Genomic DNA, 19,960 nt, shown 5'->3' with positions numbered 1-19,960 from the left:
TGAATTATGTGATTCATAATGTATTATCGTGTTAAGTAATAGAATTCATTTAATTTATTTAAATATGAGAGATATTTAAATATTAAATTACGTTTTTTAAAAAAATTTTACCCAAACAAATACTATACCCTAAGTAGAGAGAAGCACTTATTTAACTTAAAAAAAATCAAACACTTTAATCAGACCAAACTCTTATTTAACCCACTTTTATTTCAGTTTTTCTTTTCCCTTTTGGGTCTTGAAACTTAAGTGCATTTTTTTTTTCTTCGGGGACATTTGATTGCTTGATCCAATTCCGATACAAGCTGGTTTAGTTAATCTATAAGTTGTGTTTGTTTTTGGTTCACAAATTCAACACTGATTTTTGTTAAAGATGAAAAGAGGGTGTTCTGAAAATGGCCCATATTGTGCTGTGAAACAAAAAACTAAACTTGGCCCCATCCACATGATACCTCCAGTGCCGATGATGAGTTAACAAATACATATTTCTATCATCACCCCCCCCCCCAATTTCCCCCATTCTGTATTGCGAGCTTATACTCGCTTCCCAACCCAAGAACCCTAGCAACTGATGGAACGGCGCATATATCTTCTTCCCTTCGCTCTCGCTGGGTCTCGTGCTTCCTGTCTATTTCAGTGAACTGTCTCCTTGACTTTTCTCCAGCCGCTGAACGACTCGCGTCTCCGATGGAGGTTGCGGTTTTGAAGATTAGAGTCGTGGTTGTTGCAGCTCTCCACAATCGTTATCATATCAGCCCTGGAAGAACCATCTGTTCCACGACGCCGTTCGTATCTACGTCTCGCATCTCTGCGCCATTATCGCTGGTGTCAGCTTGGTTCCACCGTTTCGGTTCTCCCTTTTTCCAATAAATACTGGGTTTTTTTCCTATTTAAAATGGTGTTTCGATTGTGTGTTCGTTAATTTTGTGCTAAAGAATTTTTTCTATTACTACTCCTGCTGAAAAATACTTTCGTAACCTCTTCTCTATTTTACTAATTTGACATGCCTGGAAAGATTTACAAATTAGTGGGTTAATTGAAAAATTGAAATCTGAGATTTGAAAATTGAAACCTCCTGTGTTCATTTTTTTCTTCTGTAGGCAATAATTTATTACTTAAACTATTCTTTTTTGAAGTTACAGTTACAACAAATATGATTATGATGATGATAATTCTATAGTATAATTGATTTATTATTATTGTTTTGTGTGTGTATCATTTTTTGTACTTCTAGCTTCTAGAATTTTTTTTTTACAATAATAATGGCTGCAACTTTCAGCAATAGAGGTGTTTTGTTTAATAAAATGATGAATTTATGCTTTTAGTGATGTGTTGAAAATAATATCGAATTATCTTCTGCATGTAGTACTTGATTAGTGCACCAGTACTGCAGCTTTCCAACTTTTGCAATTTGATTCAGCTACAAGTCAATCTTCGTAGTTTTCAGAGGAGTTTTCTAATAGATTTGCCTCACAATTGTCTTAAGCTTCAAGTTCTAAAAGTTTTCATGTGTGATTGTTTATATTCTATAAATTGCTTTCAGCCTTTGCCAATGTCTAATGGATTTTCCTGATTAGGATGCATGTTTCTATAATCTATCCTATTGGATTTATGTGTTGATATCTGCATTTAGTTATAATATTCTTCTTTTTTTCCAATAAATGCTGGGTTTTTGTTCTCTTTAAAATGATGTTTCGATTGTGTGTTCCTTAATTTTCTGCTAAAGGATTTTTTCTATTATTACTCCTGCTGGAAAGTACTTTCCTAACCTCTTCTCTGTTTTACTAATTTGACATGCCTGGAAAGATTTACAAATTAGTGGGTTAATTAAAAACTTGGAATATGAAGTTTGAAGTTGAAACCTCCTATGTTCATTTTTTTCTTCTGTATGCAACAATTTATTAGCTAAACTATTCTGTTTTGAAGTTACAATTACAACAGATGTGATTATGATGATGAGGATTCTATAATATAATTGATTGATTATTATTATTTTGTGTGTGAATCATGTTTTGTACTTCTATCTTTTGGATTTTTTTTTACAACAATAATGGCTGCAAGTTTCAACAATAGAGGTGATTTGTTTAATGAAATGATGAATTTATGCTTTTAGTGATGTGTTGAGATTAATATGGTGTGATCTTCTACATGCAGTGCTTAATAGTGCACCAGTACTGGAGCTTTCCAACTTTTGCAATTTGATTCAGCTACAAGTCAATTTTCATAGTTTTCAGAGGAGTTTTCTAATAGATTTGCCTCACAATTGTCTTAAGCTTCAAGTTCTAAAAGTTTTCATGTGTGATTGTTTATATTCTATAAATTGCTTTCAGCCTTTCCCAATGCCTAATGAATTTTCTTGAATATGATGCATGTTTCTATAATCTATCCTATTGAATTTATGTGTTGACTTCTGCATTTAGTAATACTATTCTTCCGTTTTCCAATAAATGCCGGGTTTTTTTTAATGGTGTTTCAATTTTGTGTTCGTTAATTGAAACCTCCTATATTCATTTTTTCTTCTGTGGGCAACAATTTATTAGCTAAATTATTCTGTTTTGAAGTTACAATTACAACATATACGATTATGATGATGATAATTCTATAATAAAATTGATTGATTATTATTGTTTTGTGTGTGAATCATGGAAGAAGTTGTTGGATATGTTTATACAGACAAGCGTTTCTATTGTTCTGGAAAGTTATAGAGAATTGAAAATCGGCCTGCTTTTTTATCAGGTTTTGCATCAATTGAGTAGTTGGAATGGTATTTGGTATAAATAATTTTTTTATTGTGTTATTTTTTGCAAACTGTGTGCTAGAGTGAAAATCACTCACTGTGGGGTGTTTCTATATATGACATTATCATGGTTTTTCTATTACATTGTGTGATGCAGTTTGTTTTATTTTTTTTAATTCATAATTATTATAATATTATTATAACTATATATTTTCCTTGTACTAAAAGTTATCCATCTTGCAGATATAAAAAAAGAAAAAAATCACTTTAAAGGATTGTTGGGAAGATTTAATTATTAAAAATAATTTTTAATATTAAAATTATTAATAATAATTAATTTTTATTTTAACATGTATTATATTTAAGAAGACAAAATTTTTTTATAAAAAAATAAATATATTCTTCATTATCTTTTTAGTTATTTTCCTAATCCGTATGTTAATCTTTTTTATATTGCTACAATATTACATGATTACTTAATTATTTATTTCTTTGTCTTCTGTGGTTTTCCATCATTCTTTTAACTGATTATCAATAGAAAATAAAAAAAATTATGAAAGTTACTTAAATCTCAAGAGAAATAAAATTTATTCATATAAAAAATATGAAATAAATAAAAAATGATATTATATTATATTTTTCTGAATATTTAGTTTTTTTTTTAACTATCATAAATATAAATAATAACAAAAATTTAGTCCTTAATAATTGTGTGATTATTTGTATTCTTGAGTAATTAATTTGTTATAATTATTATTTAGTGTAATTTATTTTTAAAAAAACTATCCAGATAATTCTAATTATTATCTTCTATCTTCTCCTATCTTCTATTAGTATTTTCCCTTTTTTAAAGTCACCAACAAAACCTAAAAAACCCAAAGGTCCCTCCCTTCTCTCTCTCCCACACGCAATCAAAAAAAAAAGAGAGAAGAACTTACTGAGTGACCGTCTGTCATCTCTATCTTTTCTCTCACGTCACCCAAGATAGAAATCCCACCACCCAACATTACCACGGTTAAACCGCATATGCTCCTACAAATTCCAGAACTCTCCTCCAGTGTGGTGTCTCCCGACGCTTTCCATTCCTATGAACGAGATATCTCGGCGCATAGTTTTTTTGTTTGGGCTCTTGAGAGATCCAGAATACATAGTTTGTCCAATGAGCAGGAGAGATAATGATAAGGTAAATCTTCTGACACCAGAAGAAGATTTTAAATTTTTGCCCTAATCGTTACATTCTCAACAGATTCTTCTGTACATTCTTTTTTCCTTTGCTTTTCTTCTCATTTTTTGGTGGTTCGTGTCTCAGTAATTTTATCAACTACAGTTTTGGATTCTAAAAATATCGACTGAATACTTTTATGAGAATGTGATGAGTTCAAGTATCCTTTGTGACTATTTTCTTCCTAAACGTAAGATTTGTGTTTGTCTGACATGTTGCTGTATATTAATATAAACCAATATAAGATATTGTCATATATTTTCACATGCATGTCTCATTCAAGGAAACTTTGGTTCTCAATTTAAAAGAAAAGAAAGAAATATTTGATTTCCACAACAAGGCATGTTTCATACTTGGTTGAGTACAACATCTCACTCTTATTAACTTCTTCTTTTCTTTTTTTTTATGCTTTTTGTTACCAGGTTTTGAAGTGTGGATAAGAGCTAATTTTGATGGTCATTCTGATTATTAAGCCAGATTTAAGGTAACATGCCAAAAAATAACATAATAACATGGTGGAAATTCAAATGATATTAACAGAAAACTATTTTTTTATTTATTTTTCTTTTTCGGTTAACTAATTCTGTTTAACTCACGTTGTATTGGCCGTGTCAAATTCACTAATTTCGTATTACTATGTTGTATCCAATAAGAAAAAATATTAAACAAAAAATTCAAATATTATATTTTTAATGCTATAATAAAAATCATCCTAAAAATAGTAGTAAGTTATTAATTTGCAACTATTAGGCACCTTATTAGTCAAAATTTTTTTAACTAAGAATTGTGCAATATCTTAATATTTATCCCTGGGACTGCATCTTTATTTTTTTTTCTGTTCTCTTTCTTTTCTCCAATTTTCAGGATTATATATTTTCATACAATACTCCTATTTTTCTTTTTTTTTGTGTGTTTTTTTCAGATAGCTGAAATAGGTTTTTCGGACATTAATTTGCTATGATGAGCCTTATTGCACGTAGAAGTGATCGCACAAGGTTGAGATTATATTGTTTTCCTTTTCTATTAAGGATATCTTGTTATTTATCCTGGAAACATACTGAGTTGGTTTAATTTAGGCGTTTCTTTGGGACAAGAGAGCATTGACGAAATGATAAGGAAGAAACAATTATGTTTCGTGCATACAGAGGACGGGTATATATTTAGATTAATATATCATTTCTGGTTTTTTTTATCTTGGTCCATGTGATCAATACATAAATCATATATAACTGAATTAATAAAATTAATGGTAAAAAATTAAATGTATGTGATAAGTCTCTTTTTGTTTTTAGGATGATGTTTTGCTTCCAGAGATAGTAGTTGCTAGATATGGGGTCGAGCTGAAAAATGAAATTGTCCTGATTGATCTTTGTGACAACTGTATCAAGCTTAGATTAAAAAAACGGGGAAACAAAATCTGGATACCTTCCGGTGAGGTAGACAAGTTATTTGCTTTCTATAAGTTCAAGAGTGTGGTGAAAATCGGTCTAATGCATGTCACAAGTGTCATATTTTTTGTGGCTCCTGTGGATAGGCGAAGTAAACCAATTTATATGGATTTTTATGCTTTTCACTATGTTAAAGATATTGTTGATATATCTTTACTAAAAGTAATTCAAGATGAGTTGGGATTGAACTATTTTGACGGACTGGATGATGTTTCATATGGTATAGAAGATAATGAGATGCATCGAAATATGAAAAGGTTAGAGTTCATAGTTTTCCTTTTTTTTAATTCTTAATTATTCTTAGTTTTATGCGTCTTATATTCTAACTACTGTATTTATTTTTTTTTATTACACTTGAAGTTCTGGTGTGCAAAGGATTCAAACGAACACTTCCAATGGAACTACTGTCAAGAAGAGGTCAATAACAAAAAAAAAGAGGGTGTGTTAATTTTTTTCTGGTTTAATATTAGATTGTTGTTCCATGTGTTGTTGATTTTCTCACTCTTGATATCATTTAATTAATTGATGAGTTTGTTACATTTTAGGCGTATTGATTTCAGTAATCAAATTCTGTCTCACACTATTCTGTATAAGGTTATCTTACATCTTTCACTGTTACAATTTTTAGTTTGCTCATATTTTTCCTATCAATTAAAATTGAAATATATAGATGTGTTGCTGAACATTATAGCAAGAGGTTAACGGAGTATGATATGAAGGCTGATAGATTTGTAAGTTTTTGTAACTATTGTTTTATACTTGTTGATGAGTTTTTTATTTTAAGACCTGTTTCTAACCCCTTTTTATTTAACAGTATATTCGCTGTGAGTTTGCTAGATTATTGCTTAAGAATGGTGGATCGGAACAATGGAAATTTACTGTTAAGGGCTCAAAGATTACTAAACCCTTTACAATGCATGTCTTGAAAAGTAAGGGCAAGAATCGAGAGTACAAAATTGGACCCAAATAGATAGATTTTGTCAAGATGCATAAACTTAGGCCTGGATATTTATGTGTATTTAGAAGTGTTTCGAATTAAAACCATTTGGTTCAGGTTTCTGTGGTTAGAAACTAATTATTCAGATGCTTTGATACTTTCTTTTGTTAATTTTGGGATATGTATTCTATTTTGGACTCTGGATTTTTCATCATCTAAAATTCAAAATATGTATGGGATGTGAACTTCTTGGTTAAGTTACTTAGTTTTTTATATTAGATGTGAACAGTCAAATTAATATGCTATTTGGTTATATCATTCCCCCACTTAACTTTATACTTACTGCAATTAGATGCTTTTCTTTTTATATCATTATCATGATGTGTTAGATCCTAATTAGCATTGATATGACGATATTATATCTGACAGATTACTATATATGTTTAGATACAATTTATGTTTAACAATATTACAACTTGATGTTTCTTTCAAGTTGTCTTCTAATAAAAACTTTCTAATTGGTTGACATTTGTATTGTTTTGATTTTTTCTAACCATTTAATTCTGATATGATCATAACTTTTTTAAACTAATTTTATTCAGTTTGATCATCTACTTTATTTCTCTTTAGAACATTGTCATCTTTGAATATGGCTATGTTTGATTGATTAGATATCTAATTAAACAGAAAAAGTTATTTAATTAATACTTTTTTTGTTTAAATATAACTGTGTTTGTCTAATAATAGATTTTCTTTTTATTATGAGGTCTTTAATACTGTTTTAACTTGAATATGATTTTGCTTTGGGGAGATCATTATTGAATAATTCAGTTTTTAGGTATGTTCATAAAATAGTAATCCCGTGCAGTTTGCACGGGTCTTCCTGCTAGTATAACAAATAGAAGGTTAGACTATTCTTTTTTATTTTTCTGTAATATTTTAGTTTTGATTGAATAGAGAAGGGTTGATGTGATAGAAAAATCTCTCTTCCAAGATAAAATCATTATGTGAAATCCTCACCCATTCTCCATATCCTTTCAATTTGTCTCATCCCTATAAACTCCTTTTTCACAGCTATCCTACTTTACTTTTTCTTATCCCATACCCTATAAACCCTTTTTCACTCTGGTTCCTATTTCAATTTTAGGGGTCTTTTTCACAGGGCATGATGGCATTCACGTTATTCTCCTTCCCAAGCTCTCCATTTCATGTCACTCAACATCTCTTTCGTAAACCAGGAAAAGCAACCCACTATATGAAGGGAGCACAAGTTGCTATTAGGTGTCGCTCAACAGGTCTTCCCAGGCTCTCCATTCCATGTCGCTCAAAGAAGATATATTTCCCTGTTGCAGCGTTTCTTGGGTTCCGATGATGGCGGCGATGAAGAGCTTCTCTTTCCCATATGATGGTGACATGGTGAAGATCTTCTGTCAGAACATGCATAGAGTTTTTCATTGATTTGACGAATGTTTCCGGTTAGCAATCACAGGGCACAGTAGAATTCACTATACAGGTACTCTATTTAGATTTGTAGTTGCCTATTAAATTGGTAATTGTAACTACTTCTACTTCTTTACCATGATTTTGTATCTAACTGAGTCATTTTTTATGTGGAAGTGATTGATGGATTCGAATAGCTATTCCTTAGGGTTGCTGTTGATCATGATGATTCTAATATCTACTGGCTGTACTTTAGTCAAAATTCTTTTGGAGTTGGTGTATTAGAGTTTTTATTTCATTGATTTTGAATGTTATTGGAATTTGTTATTTCTAATTTTTCAAATTGCTTTATTGGTCCCAGAAAAAGAGTTTCCTTTTGTATGCTCTTTCTTCTCTGAATTATTATTCAACATTGGGTATATCCTTTCATTTCTTGTGTTGATTCTGGCGATGGATGCAGCAAATGAGATTTGTATGGTGTCAATTGATTCACAACAATGCCTTCGTAACATCACTCATTGGAAGGAGTATTAGAAAATAACCATTAGGGTGATCAGGATGTGGAGTTTATATGATCCCAGAGAGGAGACTGACGAACCTGCTTTTCTTCATATTGTGGTCATGGATAAATCAGTGAGTTGTTATATATGTTTTGAGACATTTTTTAATCCGAGAGTTATTATATATGTTTTCAGAATTTTGTTTAATTTTTCAAGTTTACTCTCTGGTGCAGATTCAGTCTATTTAATTTTGTTTTGTTTTGAGTTGAGTCAGATATTTCAATAGAAGGTTTTTCATCATTAGAAGAAGCTATGTAAAATGTGAAAAATTATAATTCACAGTTTTATCATTCCAAATTTTTTTTTGTTGTTGTTATTGGTACGAGATCTTTCTTAATTGTTTGGTATGCATAATCATATTTGTGTAAATTAATGTATGAATACTGCTTGATAGAATGTCTATGTGAATAATTTGAAAGCTAACTTTAATGCTATATATCTGTCGCATTAGTACACAGTTCCATCCTTGGCAATTTTTTTGTGACTTTTTTCATTTTTCATTCTTTCAAACATGTTATTTAATACAAAGATATGGATATGTTGATCACTTGCTTTGTTTAACTTGTGTTGGTCTTTGGAATCTGTTGATAATTGAAATTTTGCTATTTACTACTTTATTTTTTTTATTCTAACAAGGGCATGGATTCAAGAGAACTAGACAATCAATCATGGTGGTTTAGTTTTAATGTGTTCTTTGAATAGGACATGCTTATTTAATGTGTTCTTACTTGAGTTGAATTTTCGTTTAACTTGTGTGTCACTCTAGAATATGCCAATGCTTGAGATGTTGTTCATTTGAAGGAAACAATTTTCAGAATGAGTAGAATCACAACTTCAACAGAAATCCTGAGTTTTACAAATTTTGCTTTATGAATCCAATGACAGAGCACAAGCTTGATTGTGCAAATTTTGCTCATGATTCATGATCTAGATTGGTTCAAGTCTGTGGTTAAAATGGTTAGAAAGAAAGTTTAGTAATATAAAGCTGAGCAAATTGGTCATGTATGATTCTAATCCTTACAATTTCATCAATCAAAAGGCAGCCATTGATGTAATATATAGTCAGTCAAAAAGTAATAGTTATATGAGGCAAACAAATCAGTCTTTTTTCTATCTAGCAAGTTATTTTGTTGCTTGAACTTTTTCTAAGCCCTTAAGGGTATTTTTAATTGTGGGGTAAAAATGAAGTCAAAATTTTCATAGATAAACTTAATGCATAAAATATACAGAATTTTCCACCCAAATTTTAGCCCTAACTCAGCAAACCCTAAACATGAATATATCTTAGATCTTCCTCACAGAAAAGCAGAGTTTGATTCTGAATTTCTAAGCTCAATTTATCAAACTTCAACATTTACACCAACGAGACTTTAGTCAAATATTTTTTCTATACTACAGAGTGATACTTCTAAATAAATATCTTCATAAAACTTTGGTTGAAATTGTCAGAGCTTATTGAATATAAGTTGGAGTGTATACTATGGAATCTTTGTGCTTCAACACTAACTAACGAACAACCATAGAGGATGAACTAAACTGCCTATGAAACATCTAAGAAAAGTGTTACAAAGATTTTAGAAACTAATTCAAGGAATTCTACTTTGATTACAAATGTAAAAGCAAGATTAGAGCAAAATTTATCTGCATCTAAGCCTACAAATCTCAATCAATAGTTAGGACTAATGCTCTCCACAAACCATGGTACAAAACCTGAAGGATTTCCATTTCCTTGACAATTAATAGTACTCAATCCGATTAAATAAAATATCTTCTAGATATATTTTTTACTTTTTAATTAAAAACACTTTTATGTTTTTCAAATAATCATTCTTTTATTTTGAAATTCCTTTTTTATAGCTTTGCTAAGTTTACAATTGAATTGATAATTCTTTTCTTTTTAAATTTTAAACAGTAAATTTATTCAAAAAATAATTAATTTAACTACTCATCTATTTTTATGTGTGTAATTTTCTTCCTAAAATTCTTTTCACATTTTTGTTTGTCCACTTATGATTTTTAACTTTGATTATTGCCTTTTGTGTTTAGGTGAAGATGATCACATGGTAGTTATTTATTGACCATAATTATAAGGTACTAATAGTTGTTAAGTTTGGAGCCAACTACTCCACTTCTTGCTCCACAGCAGTAAAAGGAGCAACGGGCTAAGCTAATACTAACAGTGTTACAAAGATTTTAGAAACTAATTCAAGGAATTCTACTTTGATTACAAATGTAAAAGCAAGATTAAAGCAAAATCTACCTGCATCTAAGCCTACAAATCTCAATCAATAGTTAGGACTAATGCTCTCCACAAACCATGGTTTTGTCAATTCTCCTCCTAAGCACTAACTTTAGCAAATTTAAAAGAACACAACTCATGTACACATAGAAAATAATTACTGACAAAAATGATATAGTCTTGATTGCTATGCAGCTACTAGCATCGAATGAGCAGCACAACCACTCTCAACTTCAGGAGCATTAACGCCTAATAACTTGCTACATAATTCTTTGTAGCGCCATGTTTATTAGACTCGTCCATGTGTTTAAATTTGTTTGCATTAGCTTGCTTGAATTGTAACAGGTTCAAGAATTTGTTTCTTTAAAAGTTGTATGTCCGACTCCTAATATCCTTCTTCAATGCCCACTGCACCATCAAATGATTTGTTCTTATTATCACTAAATCTTCAATGCTTTCAATTTCAGATTCTACTAAGTTTCCTTTATTAATAACATCAGACAAGAAGCACACTAATATATTTTCAGCATTTATAAGAAGATCTCCCACTCATGTTACATTTTTATCATTGATGAATTCTGCATATAACACCAATAAATTCTATTTTTTTCTCCCTTGACCCCACCTTCCATCTTTCGGCTTTTCTTTACAATTTTCTAGACTCCTACACTTGGCTATTTGCACCTCTTCCATTCCTTCCAATGATAATGATTTCTTCCCAAACTTCATTATCCTATATTTGTTTATCTTCAAAGAATTTTTGGTTCCCGATTCTCCAAATAATCTAGATAATAGTAAATCATAGATTAATCCATCGTCTTTTTTCGTATCTAACCACAATTTGGTGGCATCATACCTCAAAAACATCTATAATTTTATCAGATTTTACCCAGTAAATTTCTCCTATACTTCTATACTAATACTACTTAGTCTCATTATTTGCTTAATTTCTAATTCTCTTTCAATTTTATATTTGGTATTCTACGTATCTTTATTTAGTTTCTTATCTCACATGCTGTGGTAGTTCTCATTTAGTGATTTTTGGAAATGACATACTCATTTAGTGCAATAACATGCTTTATAGTTTCTCAAGTAAAAGTTTACCCATAATAAAGTCTGAATTTTCTGTATAATTTGTTTTAGGTTTCGGTATATTATTTCTACCTTTTATGTTCGGTTCGAAGATGCAGAACTTTTATTTCATTCTTTGTTCTCAGCTTTTCTGTGTTGTTTGTGGATTTTATTCTAAGGTAAAAATGCTAAAGTAATTGGAATAGCGTAAAAGTGTAGTCTGTGTATTCAAATCAGTTTAATGAAAATTTAGTTTCTTCAATTAGTCACTTGAATTGGATATTGCCTATTTAGTGAAAAATCATGGTCTAAAATTTTAGTTTTTTATATTTTCTCATTAAAAGATTTGATTGTTCTTTTTTGTTTTTTGTCAAAAGTTTGGGTGTATACTTTGAATATAACTTGGAGTTAGAAAATTCTAAAAGTTTTTCAAAATAATTGAACAATTGTGATTTTAACTTAATCAATTTATGTGCACTTTCTTAAAAGTAGTTGAGTTCAACAAGTTGTATAAAAATTTCAACTACTAACCAAGCTTTATATTCTGGACTATGTAGTTTATCATTTTATATTATATTTTGTGCCACATAATTTATGAAGTTAAACAACTTTTCTTAGAAATTGGAGTGTTACATTATTTCTAAATTAGTGTGAGAGGAACAAATTTATTTTCATGGTTAAAAAAAATTCACTCATATTTTAAAGCAATTTTTTGTAAATTTATTTAAAAATAAAGTTTTCTATCCTTTATAATTAGTAATTTTATGCTAACCGTTTTTTTTTTTTCTTTTGCCAATGGCAATCAATTAAAAAAATAATAAAAAAATTTAAGGATCAAACTTCGAATAATATTTTTAAGAAAAATTGGAATGAATATATAAATTATTTGTTAGTTATTAGAAGATAGTGCATTTTTTTGTAAACCGATACAATTTAAATTAGAAAAACTAATATACCATTTTTAAAAAGCAATTTTATCAAAATAATTAAACTATTTAAGAGACAAATAATAGTTTATTACAATTTTAATTAAAAAACTAATATATTATTCTTTTAAAATCTATTTTATCAAAAGAATTAAACTATTTAAGAGACAAAAATAATAATTTATTCTCAATTAAATTTTAATATGATTATATCAATGGTTGATTTTTGTACGCTTTAGAAGACACTGGAGGAAATAATTCTGAATGCAGTTTAATTTTCCAACTGCTTGGACGGTTATCCCATATATATAAAATACAATAATTCATAAAAATATATCACTTACTCAATAAAGTGAAACAGAGTGCGGCTTGTGTGGTTTACTACAAAAAAAATTTATGAATTTTGTAACATTAGGATCTATGAATGGTGACAGTGGTGGCTTGAGTTGTGCCTTCAATTAAATTTGCACTTAATTTCATTTGCATTTTTAAAAATTAAATAGAATCAAATTAGGAAACTAACTTATTATTTTTAACAAATTATATTTACTGTGATCTTCTGAATATTTTAATGTTTATTCCATTTTTTACATGGTTAATACATATGTAAATCTTTAAGTTAAAACTCCTAACATGTTTTGATCTTCAATCTTTTTTATTAATGGTGATAGTATTGTGTTTACATGTGAACAAGACACTATATACTACTAACTTTGTTGTTTAAATTTTTAAATTGTGTTTGTTGTCATGTGATTTATGAAGTTGAACAAGATATAATGTACTTGAAGAAGGAGGTCATTAATCAATTCCGAAAAATTCTCAGAGAAGGAAAGCTGTATTCTATATCTCGATTCACGGTAGTTCCGAATATTGGTGCAGCAAAAGTTGTAAAGCATCGATATAAGTTGCTTTTTCAGTTTGACACGGAGGTTATTCCAATTTCAGATGTTGAGTTTCCAGAGGCTTCATATTCATTAGAGACTGTTGAAAGTGTTGTTCAGATGGGACAAGATTCAGTATACTTGATCGGTATAATTATGATTTACTATCTTAAATGTACTCTAATCTCAAATAAAATGGATATGTATGTTATATATCATCGTTGTGTGTTAATCTCTTTCTGTTTGATGTGATCAGATGTCATAGGTTTTCTGATAAGTGTTCATGACTATTCTGATGTTGAACTTGACGATGGAAAAAAGTTTAAATTAGTTCTCATCCAGTTGTATTCAAATGGGTTAGCATTTTATTTGATTGTTTATTATTTGTTGCGATTTTTAGTATTTGATTTGGATTTTTTCATTCTTTATATGTCCGTATTCATGGAGTCTATTAATAAACAAATTAGTTAGTACTTATGTTGAACACGTCATATTGTAGCTCTTATCTTACCTGTAATTTATTTGGAGATTTTTTAACAAAGATGCGGTTGGCTCTTATGAATGCTGTCTCGCAACTGCCAATCATTTTACTCCAATCTGTTAAGGTCAAGATTTATGAAGGTATTCTGAATTTTTTTTTAGAATTTGTTGTTTCGTAAAGAATTTCAGTTCTAAACATATGGCTTCAAATATTTAAGTTACTCTTTATTTACATAAGTTTTATAAAAAAATTAGTAGGTTATTATAATGTGTGAATAAAGTTAATGTTTTAATTAATGTCAATCTAATTATAAATGAATAGTTCCAAAATTGAAAATAAAGATAATGGAAAGATTAGAAACTCTGGAGCATGTGATAAATATGATATTTTAAGTATAAACTCAGTAAAAAAAAATTGTTAGAGAGGTTTATGCCCTTATTAATATACTATCGATAATAATATTTGATTTTATGACTTCAATTAATATTGTTTTCGGATGATAAAGTTTATTTTGATATTATTTTTTTCACAGAAAAATAATATATTGATTTTGATTATTTTTATTTTACCAATGATAGAAAAAGTTGTAGTTCAGAATGTAATAGATTGTAGCAAAATCATGATCAATCCTGATATTCCAGAGGCTGTATGCTTTATTACTAGGTGAGCATAAATTTTTCTTCTAATTGGTGTTATATATTTTGTGTATATTGACATTAATGTTGGTGTTTAGTAACTTTTTTGTGATTATAAAATATGTAGATTGAATCCTTCGGAGTCATATTCCATTGACTCTATCACATTTGGTAATGGATTTATTGTTGCTGATGTCGATGATGATTTTGTCAATCTCTCTATGAATAGGAGTATTAAGGAATTAAGAGAAAATGATGCGGTTAGTGGAACTTAATTTAACATTTTTAGGATTGATGTAAACTATGTGTAACTTTGCTTATTATAGTTATCTTTTTTTGAAATTTTGTTTTTGTGTTGATCATTATTGTAATTATTTCTAATTTAATATTTGTGATATAGGATGGTTTCTTCAATGTTGTTGCTAAGATTAAAAGTATATGCAACAATTTTGATTGGTTGTACTACTCATGTGTCTGTGGTTATCTTTTAGAGTTTTTTAGAAGTCATTTCAGTTGTTCCGAATGTGGAAGAAAAATAAAGAATGCTGTGAAGAAGTATGCCCGATTCACTTTTAAAAAATATCATATGTTATATAATTTATATGTGAAATTAGTTCATTGTTAAAAGATCTTATAATTATTTTATGTCTTAATTTAGGTACAAGGTTTTAGTAAATGTTGAGGATGCTACTGGAAGTGCTAGATTTGTTTTGTATGATCGTTCCGCAGCGCTCTTATTCAAGAAAAAGCTCATTGAAGTTCTTCGGAATTTTGATGCTGAGCACTCGGTATAGATATATATATTTCATAATACCAAAACACATATTTTATACTTTTTCATTTATTAATGATATTTGGTCTTTTGAGTGATATTCATTTATTTTGATTGACTTCATTTTTATTTTATACTTTTCTGGTTAATTGTAGGTTGTATATGCAACCCCTTATCTACCATTCTTTGATGATGTAATTAGAAAGGAAGTTGTGTTTAAAGTAGACCGGAAAAAAGTTGGAAATAGACCAAATGTTGGGACATTTAAAGTAGTCAACTGTTCTGATAATCATGTGATTGTAACCAAATTTAAGACAGATCCTGTTTTCAGTGTTAATAGTTCCATTCCATACTTTTACTTTGGACTTTGTTTACCGTAAATTGATCTTTTGTTCTTTCAAAGACATATAGTTACCATGATTTTTCTGTTTTTCCTTTTTTATTTCTATCTTGATCAATTAATATTTTGTGTAGAGACTTCTCCCACCAACTATATTTTCACCGATTTATGAGGATGTTATTCAAAATCTGCAGCATCATGATGAAATATCATCTCTTGGTAGTAGAATCTCAGTTAATTCTGACAACATGAAATCTATTGAAGTTGATATGGAGGCTTTGGGTGCTGCGTATAACCTTACAAAGCCGGTACAAAATAGTTTAGATTGATTTTGTATAAATATAGATGATATTAAGCATGCTGTTTGGATTCAATTTAATTATTTTTCTCATGTTTTTTTTGTTTTTTTTTATCATAAAATTCAACAAATTGTAGGATCCTTGTGTTCTGTTGGCTGGTACAATTACATTTATCTCTAATGATAGAAATTGATGGTACTCAATTTATTTGTGTGGTGAAAAAATAAATGCTGACCACTCTAAGCTCTTTTGTCACCTTTGCTTGACACATTGTTCTGATGGAGTTTTGAGGTTATCTTTTGAATTATGTTCATTTCTATTTATATATTGTTTAATTAGTAGATTTTCGGGTTAGTTTAGGGCTTATGGATTATTTTAAAATATTTTTACTGTTATTTTGTTATTGTAGATACAAAATAAAAGTTTATGTTAATCACGCTAGTGGTTGCAATGCATTAATTCTCCATGATGGAGATGTGCAAGACTTAATGGGGTAAAAATGTTCTGAGGTTTTAAGAGATGATGGCTCCTTTATCTTGGTTAGCTTCTTCACGAGTTACTTCTAAACGAGATTATTTATTTGTTACATTGATGCGTATAATTTATCTAAAAATTGTGAACTATTCAGATATGAAATTTGATAACAACTCATTTATTTCATATGGTGCTATAAGTAATACTAAAAATCTGTATTTTTTACAACTAATATTGAAATAAAATTAGTGAGGCGTTTATTCTTATCTGTGTTATTATACCCTACTTGAATTTTAGTTGGATATGTTTAACATTTAGTTGAAATAAAATTAATAATGTTGATGTTCTGCTTTTTTTTCACTATGTTCTCTAGACTGGAACTCTTTATCTCTTATATTTCTACATGTTAAATGATATATCCTAATTTATTTAATGTAAAAAAATCATTGTGATTAAAAGTGAAAAATTCTGTAAAATTCTCTCTAGTGTAATATCAATTAATGATTTTCTTAAATTGTATCTTAAAGATACATCATGTGTGTTGTTACTACTCTTTAATTTGTTCTCTTTCTGTGTCTTTGATTTTTTGGGTTTGATATTCTATTCTTTTTTTCTCTGTATTTTCAGAAATTGATTTCTCTATTCTTCTATTGTCAGAATGAAGAATTTCACTTGGATGCATCCGATTTTTTGTACAAATTGATAGGAAAAAAATTGGTATTCATGTTTGATCCTCAGCCCGTTGAGAGTGACACAATATGCCCTGCGTATAATGTTTTTAAAGTTTCTACACATGAGTTTATGTTAAAGTTGATTGAACGTGTTAAGAATCGTGTTTTGAATGCGGTTAGTTTAGTTTTCTCTATTGACTTCCAAGATATTTTTTAATAAGTGTTTGTTCACTATTTTAGTATTATGCGTAACAATGATATTGTCTTCTCTATCAAAACATGTATAATTAGTGTGCTATTGTTTCGGCTTCAAATGTGGCTTCTATTCAAGACCCTATTTCACATATTTCTGGTTCAGTATTACCTGCTGTAAGTTTTCATCTCTATATTGTATTTCCGACCATTATTCCTTGATATCGCATTTTTGTAGAACTGGTTCTTTATTGCTTAAGTATTTCTTCTTTAATTAAATTTCAGTAAATTTAACAGATTTTATTTTTGTTGTCTTATTTCTTAGCACAAATCTGTTCGTGTGGTGAATGAAATTATTTGCAACAAGAGATTGGCATCCCTATACCGTGATGTACCAAGATCTACAAAGCAAAAACTTGAAGATGCATTTTCTAGGAGTATAGATAGAACTTGGAATGATAATGAGGAGGCATCATCATCTATGAATATTTAGGATTTGTTGCTAATGTGATTTGCCTAGAATGTTCAGTTACAATGTGTGATTTAGTTTCTTTATGTTTAAGATATGGTGTTGTAGTTTCCTTGAATTGGGTTGTTATAAGTTGGCCGGACTTAGACATTTTGTTAACATTTTACTTACTGAAGTTCTAAATTCAAATGTTTCCTTTTATTTGAGTAACCTACGATTTCAGTTGTAATTTTATTAGTAAAGAGTGGAGTTTATGTTCTAAGTAAGAATTTTTAGTATATGACTTGCAGAATTGATGCATGCATTTCTAACAGGTGGTTTGGGAGAAGCAATTCTCCCAAAGAATTAAGGTAAATATTTTGTCCTTTTCCTTTGGTCTTATATCAACAATATCTGATCATTTGTAATTTATTAGGATTTTTTCGGATATCTTTCCTGTATATATGAATTAACTATTCTTTTTTCCTTTTTATATCGGTATTCGAATACACTGATTTCAAAGTGTTGTTTGCGGTGGAGTTACTGGAATTGATGGAGTTGGTTATGTTAGGAGAATTACTTGCATTTGAGATCTTAGGTCAATAAATTAGTGAATTGCGCATGTGTATGAAATTTTCTTTAATTATATTGGTTTTGGTTCTTATTTATGTTTATCTTCTTAATTGTGTTGTTTATATTTTTAAGTTGTATTTGTTGTTGCATAATTTATGAAGTTGAACAAGATACAATGTTCTGTGAGAGGATTTCTATAGCCAATTTTAAGATGTGCTCATCAAAATTAATGTTTTGAAAAGCAATGATATTTATGCAAACAATGAAGAGTTAGAAAAAATACTTATGTATTGAGTGGTGATAGAGTAAATAAATTTGTTACATTTAGTTAAGAATTGAATAACAAAAGTACTTTTTATTAACGTAAAAAGTGACAATACAATAACACTGAAAAAATAAATCCAAAAGAAGGAACAAAAATTTTCAACCCATGCATTGCATGGGTCTTCTGCTAGTATATATATATATATATATATATATATATATATATATATATATATATATATATATAAATAAAAAAAATTAAGTTTTACTTTTGATTTTTTTGTCCTTTTTTTATTTTCGATTTTTTTGCATTAATATTTATTTTTACTCCTCCGTATGTCTTTTTATGTCCCTCCCTGTTTTCAGTTTTTCTTTGCTTGAGGACAAGCAAACTTTTAGGTTTGGTATTGTCACTTCGCTTCTGACTTTTCTGTTTCCTTTAAATGGCACCAAAAGGAGGTGAATCATCTTCACGGAGGAACACAACCTGAAGAATGAGAGATGGCCACTAGGATAACTGAGGTAGTTGAGTTCCTTTCATTCTATATTTTCTCCCGTTCTTATTATGCTATATTCCTGTTTCTGCTATTTTTGTTATTGCATGATCAGTTTTTATTTCAATTCTTAGGTTCTAGTTTAATTTACTATTTATTTTGCTATTTGATTTTTTTTATTCTGAAAGAGTGTCTTATGTATTGCTCACCGAGCTTGAAATCAAAAGAAAAGAAAGAAGAAAAAGATGTATTGCATGAGAGATTGAGTTTATATTGAGAAATAGTCTTATTTACTTGAATGTGGTGATATTTTCTATAATCTTGAATGCATGACATGAACAGTGCATATCTGAATTTGAATCAAAGGATGTTGATATATAAAGAACAAGAATTTAGAGAAATATTATGGCTTCTCTGAAATTAGTGAAAGCTTAATCCTTGAAGCAAAAGAAATAGCAAAAGAAAAATAAAAGCAAGGTCCAAGGCTCTGAGCATCAATGACTAAGGAGGTCAGACATGATTAGAAGCTCAAAGAGTTGTTTCCTTAGTCATATGCTTGTGGTGTTCTTGTGTCAAGTAATCCTTGAGAAAGAATATCTAGAGTCAAGATTAAGTGCATTTAACAGAGTATGCCAAAGGCTTTGGGCACCACTGTCTGGGAGTAACTGAAAGAAAAATTAGAACTTACAGAGAGTTCCCCAGTTAAGTGCTTGTGTTATTTTTGTGTAAAGTGAAGCTTGAGACAAAACATTTAAAGTCACGGTTAGGCTCAAGATGCAAAGCACCAAAGAAAAGAGAATTAAAGGTAATTTGCTGTGTTCAAGGATTAAACTGGAGTATAAAGCTCAGAGAATTC

General features: G+C 29.2%; 1 protein-coding gene across 9 annotated transcripts; it reads left to right on the top strand.

The window, feature by feature from the left end:
• The first annotated feature begins 456 nt into the window (after nucleotides 1-456).
• Nucleotides 457-17,995, top strand: LOC112715909 (uncharacterized). 9 transcript variants are annotated; one of them, XM_072205092.1, is made up of 20 exons: nucleotides 460-3,920; nucleotides 4,382-4,443; nucleotides 4,882-4,954; nucleotides 5,036-5,111; nucleotides 5,252-5,664; nucleotides 5,768-5,846; nucleotides 6,078-6,138; nucleotides 7,492-7,857; nucleotides 8,245-8,417; nucleotides 13,343-13,609; nucleotides 13,718-13,817; nucleotides 13,961-14,082; nucleotides 14,521-14,605; nucleotides 14,705-14,837; nucleotides 14,978-15,132; nucleotides 15,236-15,365; nucleotides 15,884-15,997; nucleotides 17,120-17,308; nucleotides 17,425-17,502; nucleotides 17,651-17,995. In XM_072205092.1, the coding sequence occupies exons 10-20, from the start codon at nucleotides 13,357-13,359 to the stop codon at nucleotides 17,816-17,818; spliced, it is 1,527 nt and encodes a 508-aa protein (XP_072061193.1). In that variant the 5' UTR covers nucleotides 460-3,920; nucleotides 4,382-4,443; nucleotides 4,882-4,954; nucleotides 5,036-5,111; nucleotides 5,252-5,664; nucleotides 5,768-5,846; nucleotides 6,078-6,138; nucleotides 7,492-7,857; nucleotides 8,245-8,417; nucleotides 13,343-13,356; the 3' UTR covers nucleotides 17,819-17,995. The 9 variants fall into 9 exon arrangements, 7 of the variants coding, with proteins under 7 accessions (XP_072061193.1, XP_072061192.1, XP_072061196.1 ...); XM_072205091.1 differs by having other exon boundaries at nucleotides 15,824-15,997; XM_072205095.1 differs by lacking the exon at nucleotides 17,120-17,308.
• The last annotated feature ends 1,965 nt before the right edge of the window (nucleotides 17,996-19,960 follow it).

Source organism: Arachis hypogaea, chromosome 10, assembly GCF_003086295.3.
Source record: "Arachis hypogaea cultivar Tifrunner chromosome 10, arahy.Tifrunner.gnm2.J5K5, whole genome shotgun sequence".
Classification (NCBI taxonomy): domain Eukaryota; kingdom Viridiplantae; phylum Streptophyta; class Magnoliopsida; order Fabales; family Fabaceae; genus Arachis; species Arachis hypogaea.
The sequence above is the reverse complement of the archived record's forward strand: the minus strand, read 5'-3'. Positions and strand labels throughout refer to the sequence as shown.

Excerpts from the sequence above, each read along its gene's own strand:
- LOC112715909 (XM_072205091.1), top strand. The coding sequence starts at position 13,357 with ATGTACTTGAAGAAGGAGGTCATTAATCAATTCCGAAAAATTCTCAGA. Across the intron at positions 14,606-14,704 it reads GCTGTATGCTTTATTACTAG|ATTGAATCCTTCGGAGTCAT; the intron begins GTGAGCATAAAT and ends TAAAATATGTAG. Across the intron at positions 15,133-15,235 it reads ATAAAGAATGCTGTGAAGAA|GTACAAGGTTTTAGTAAATG; the intron begins GTATGCCCGATT and ends GTCTTAATTTAG.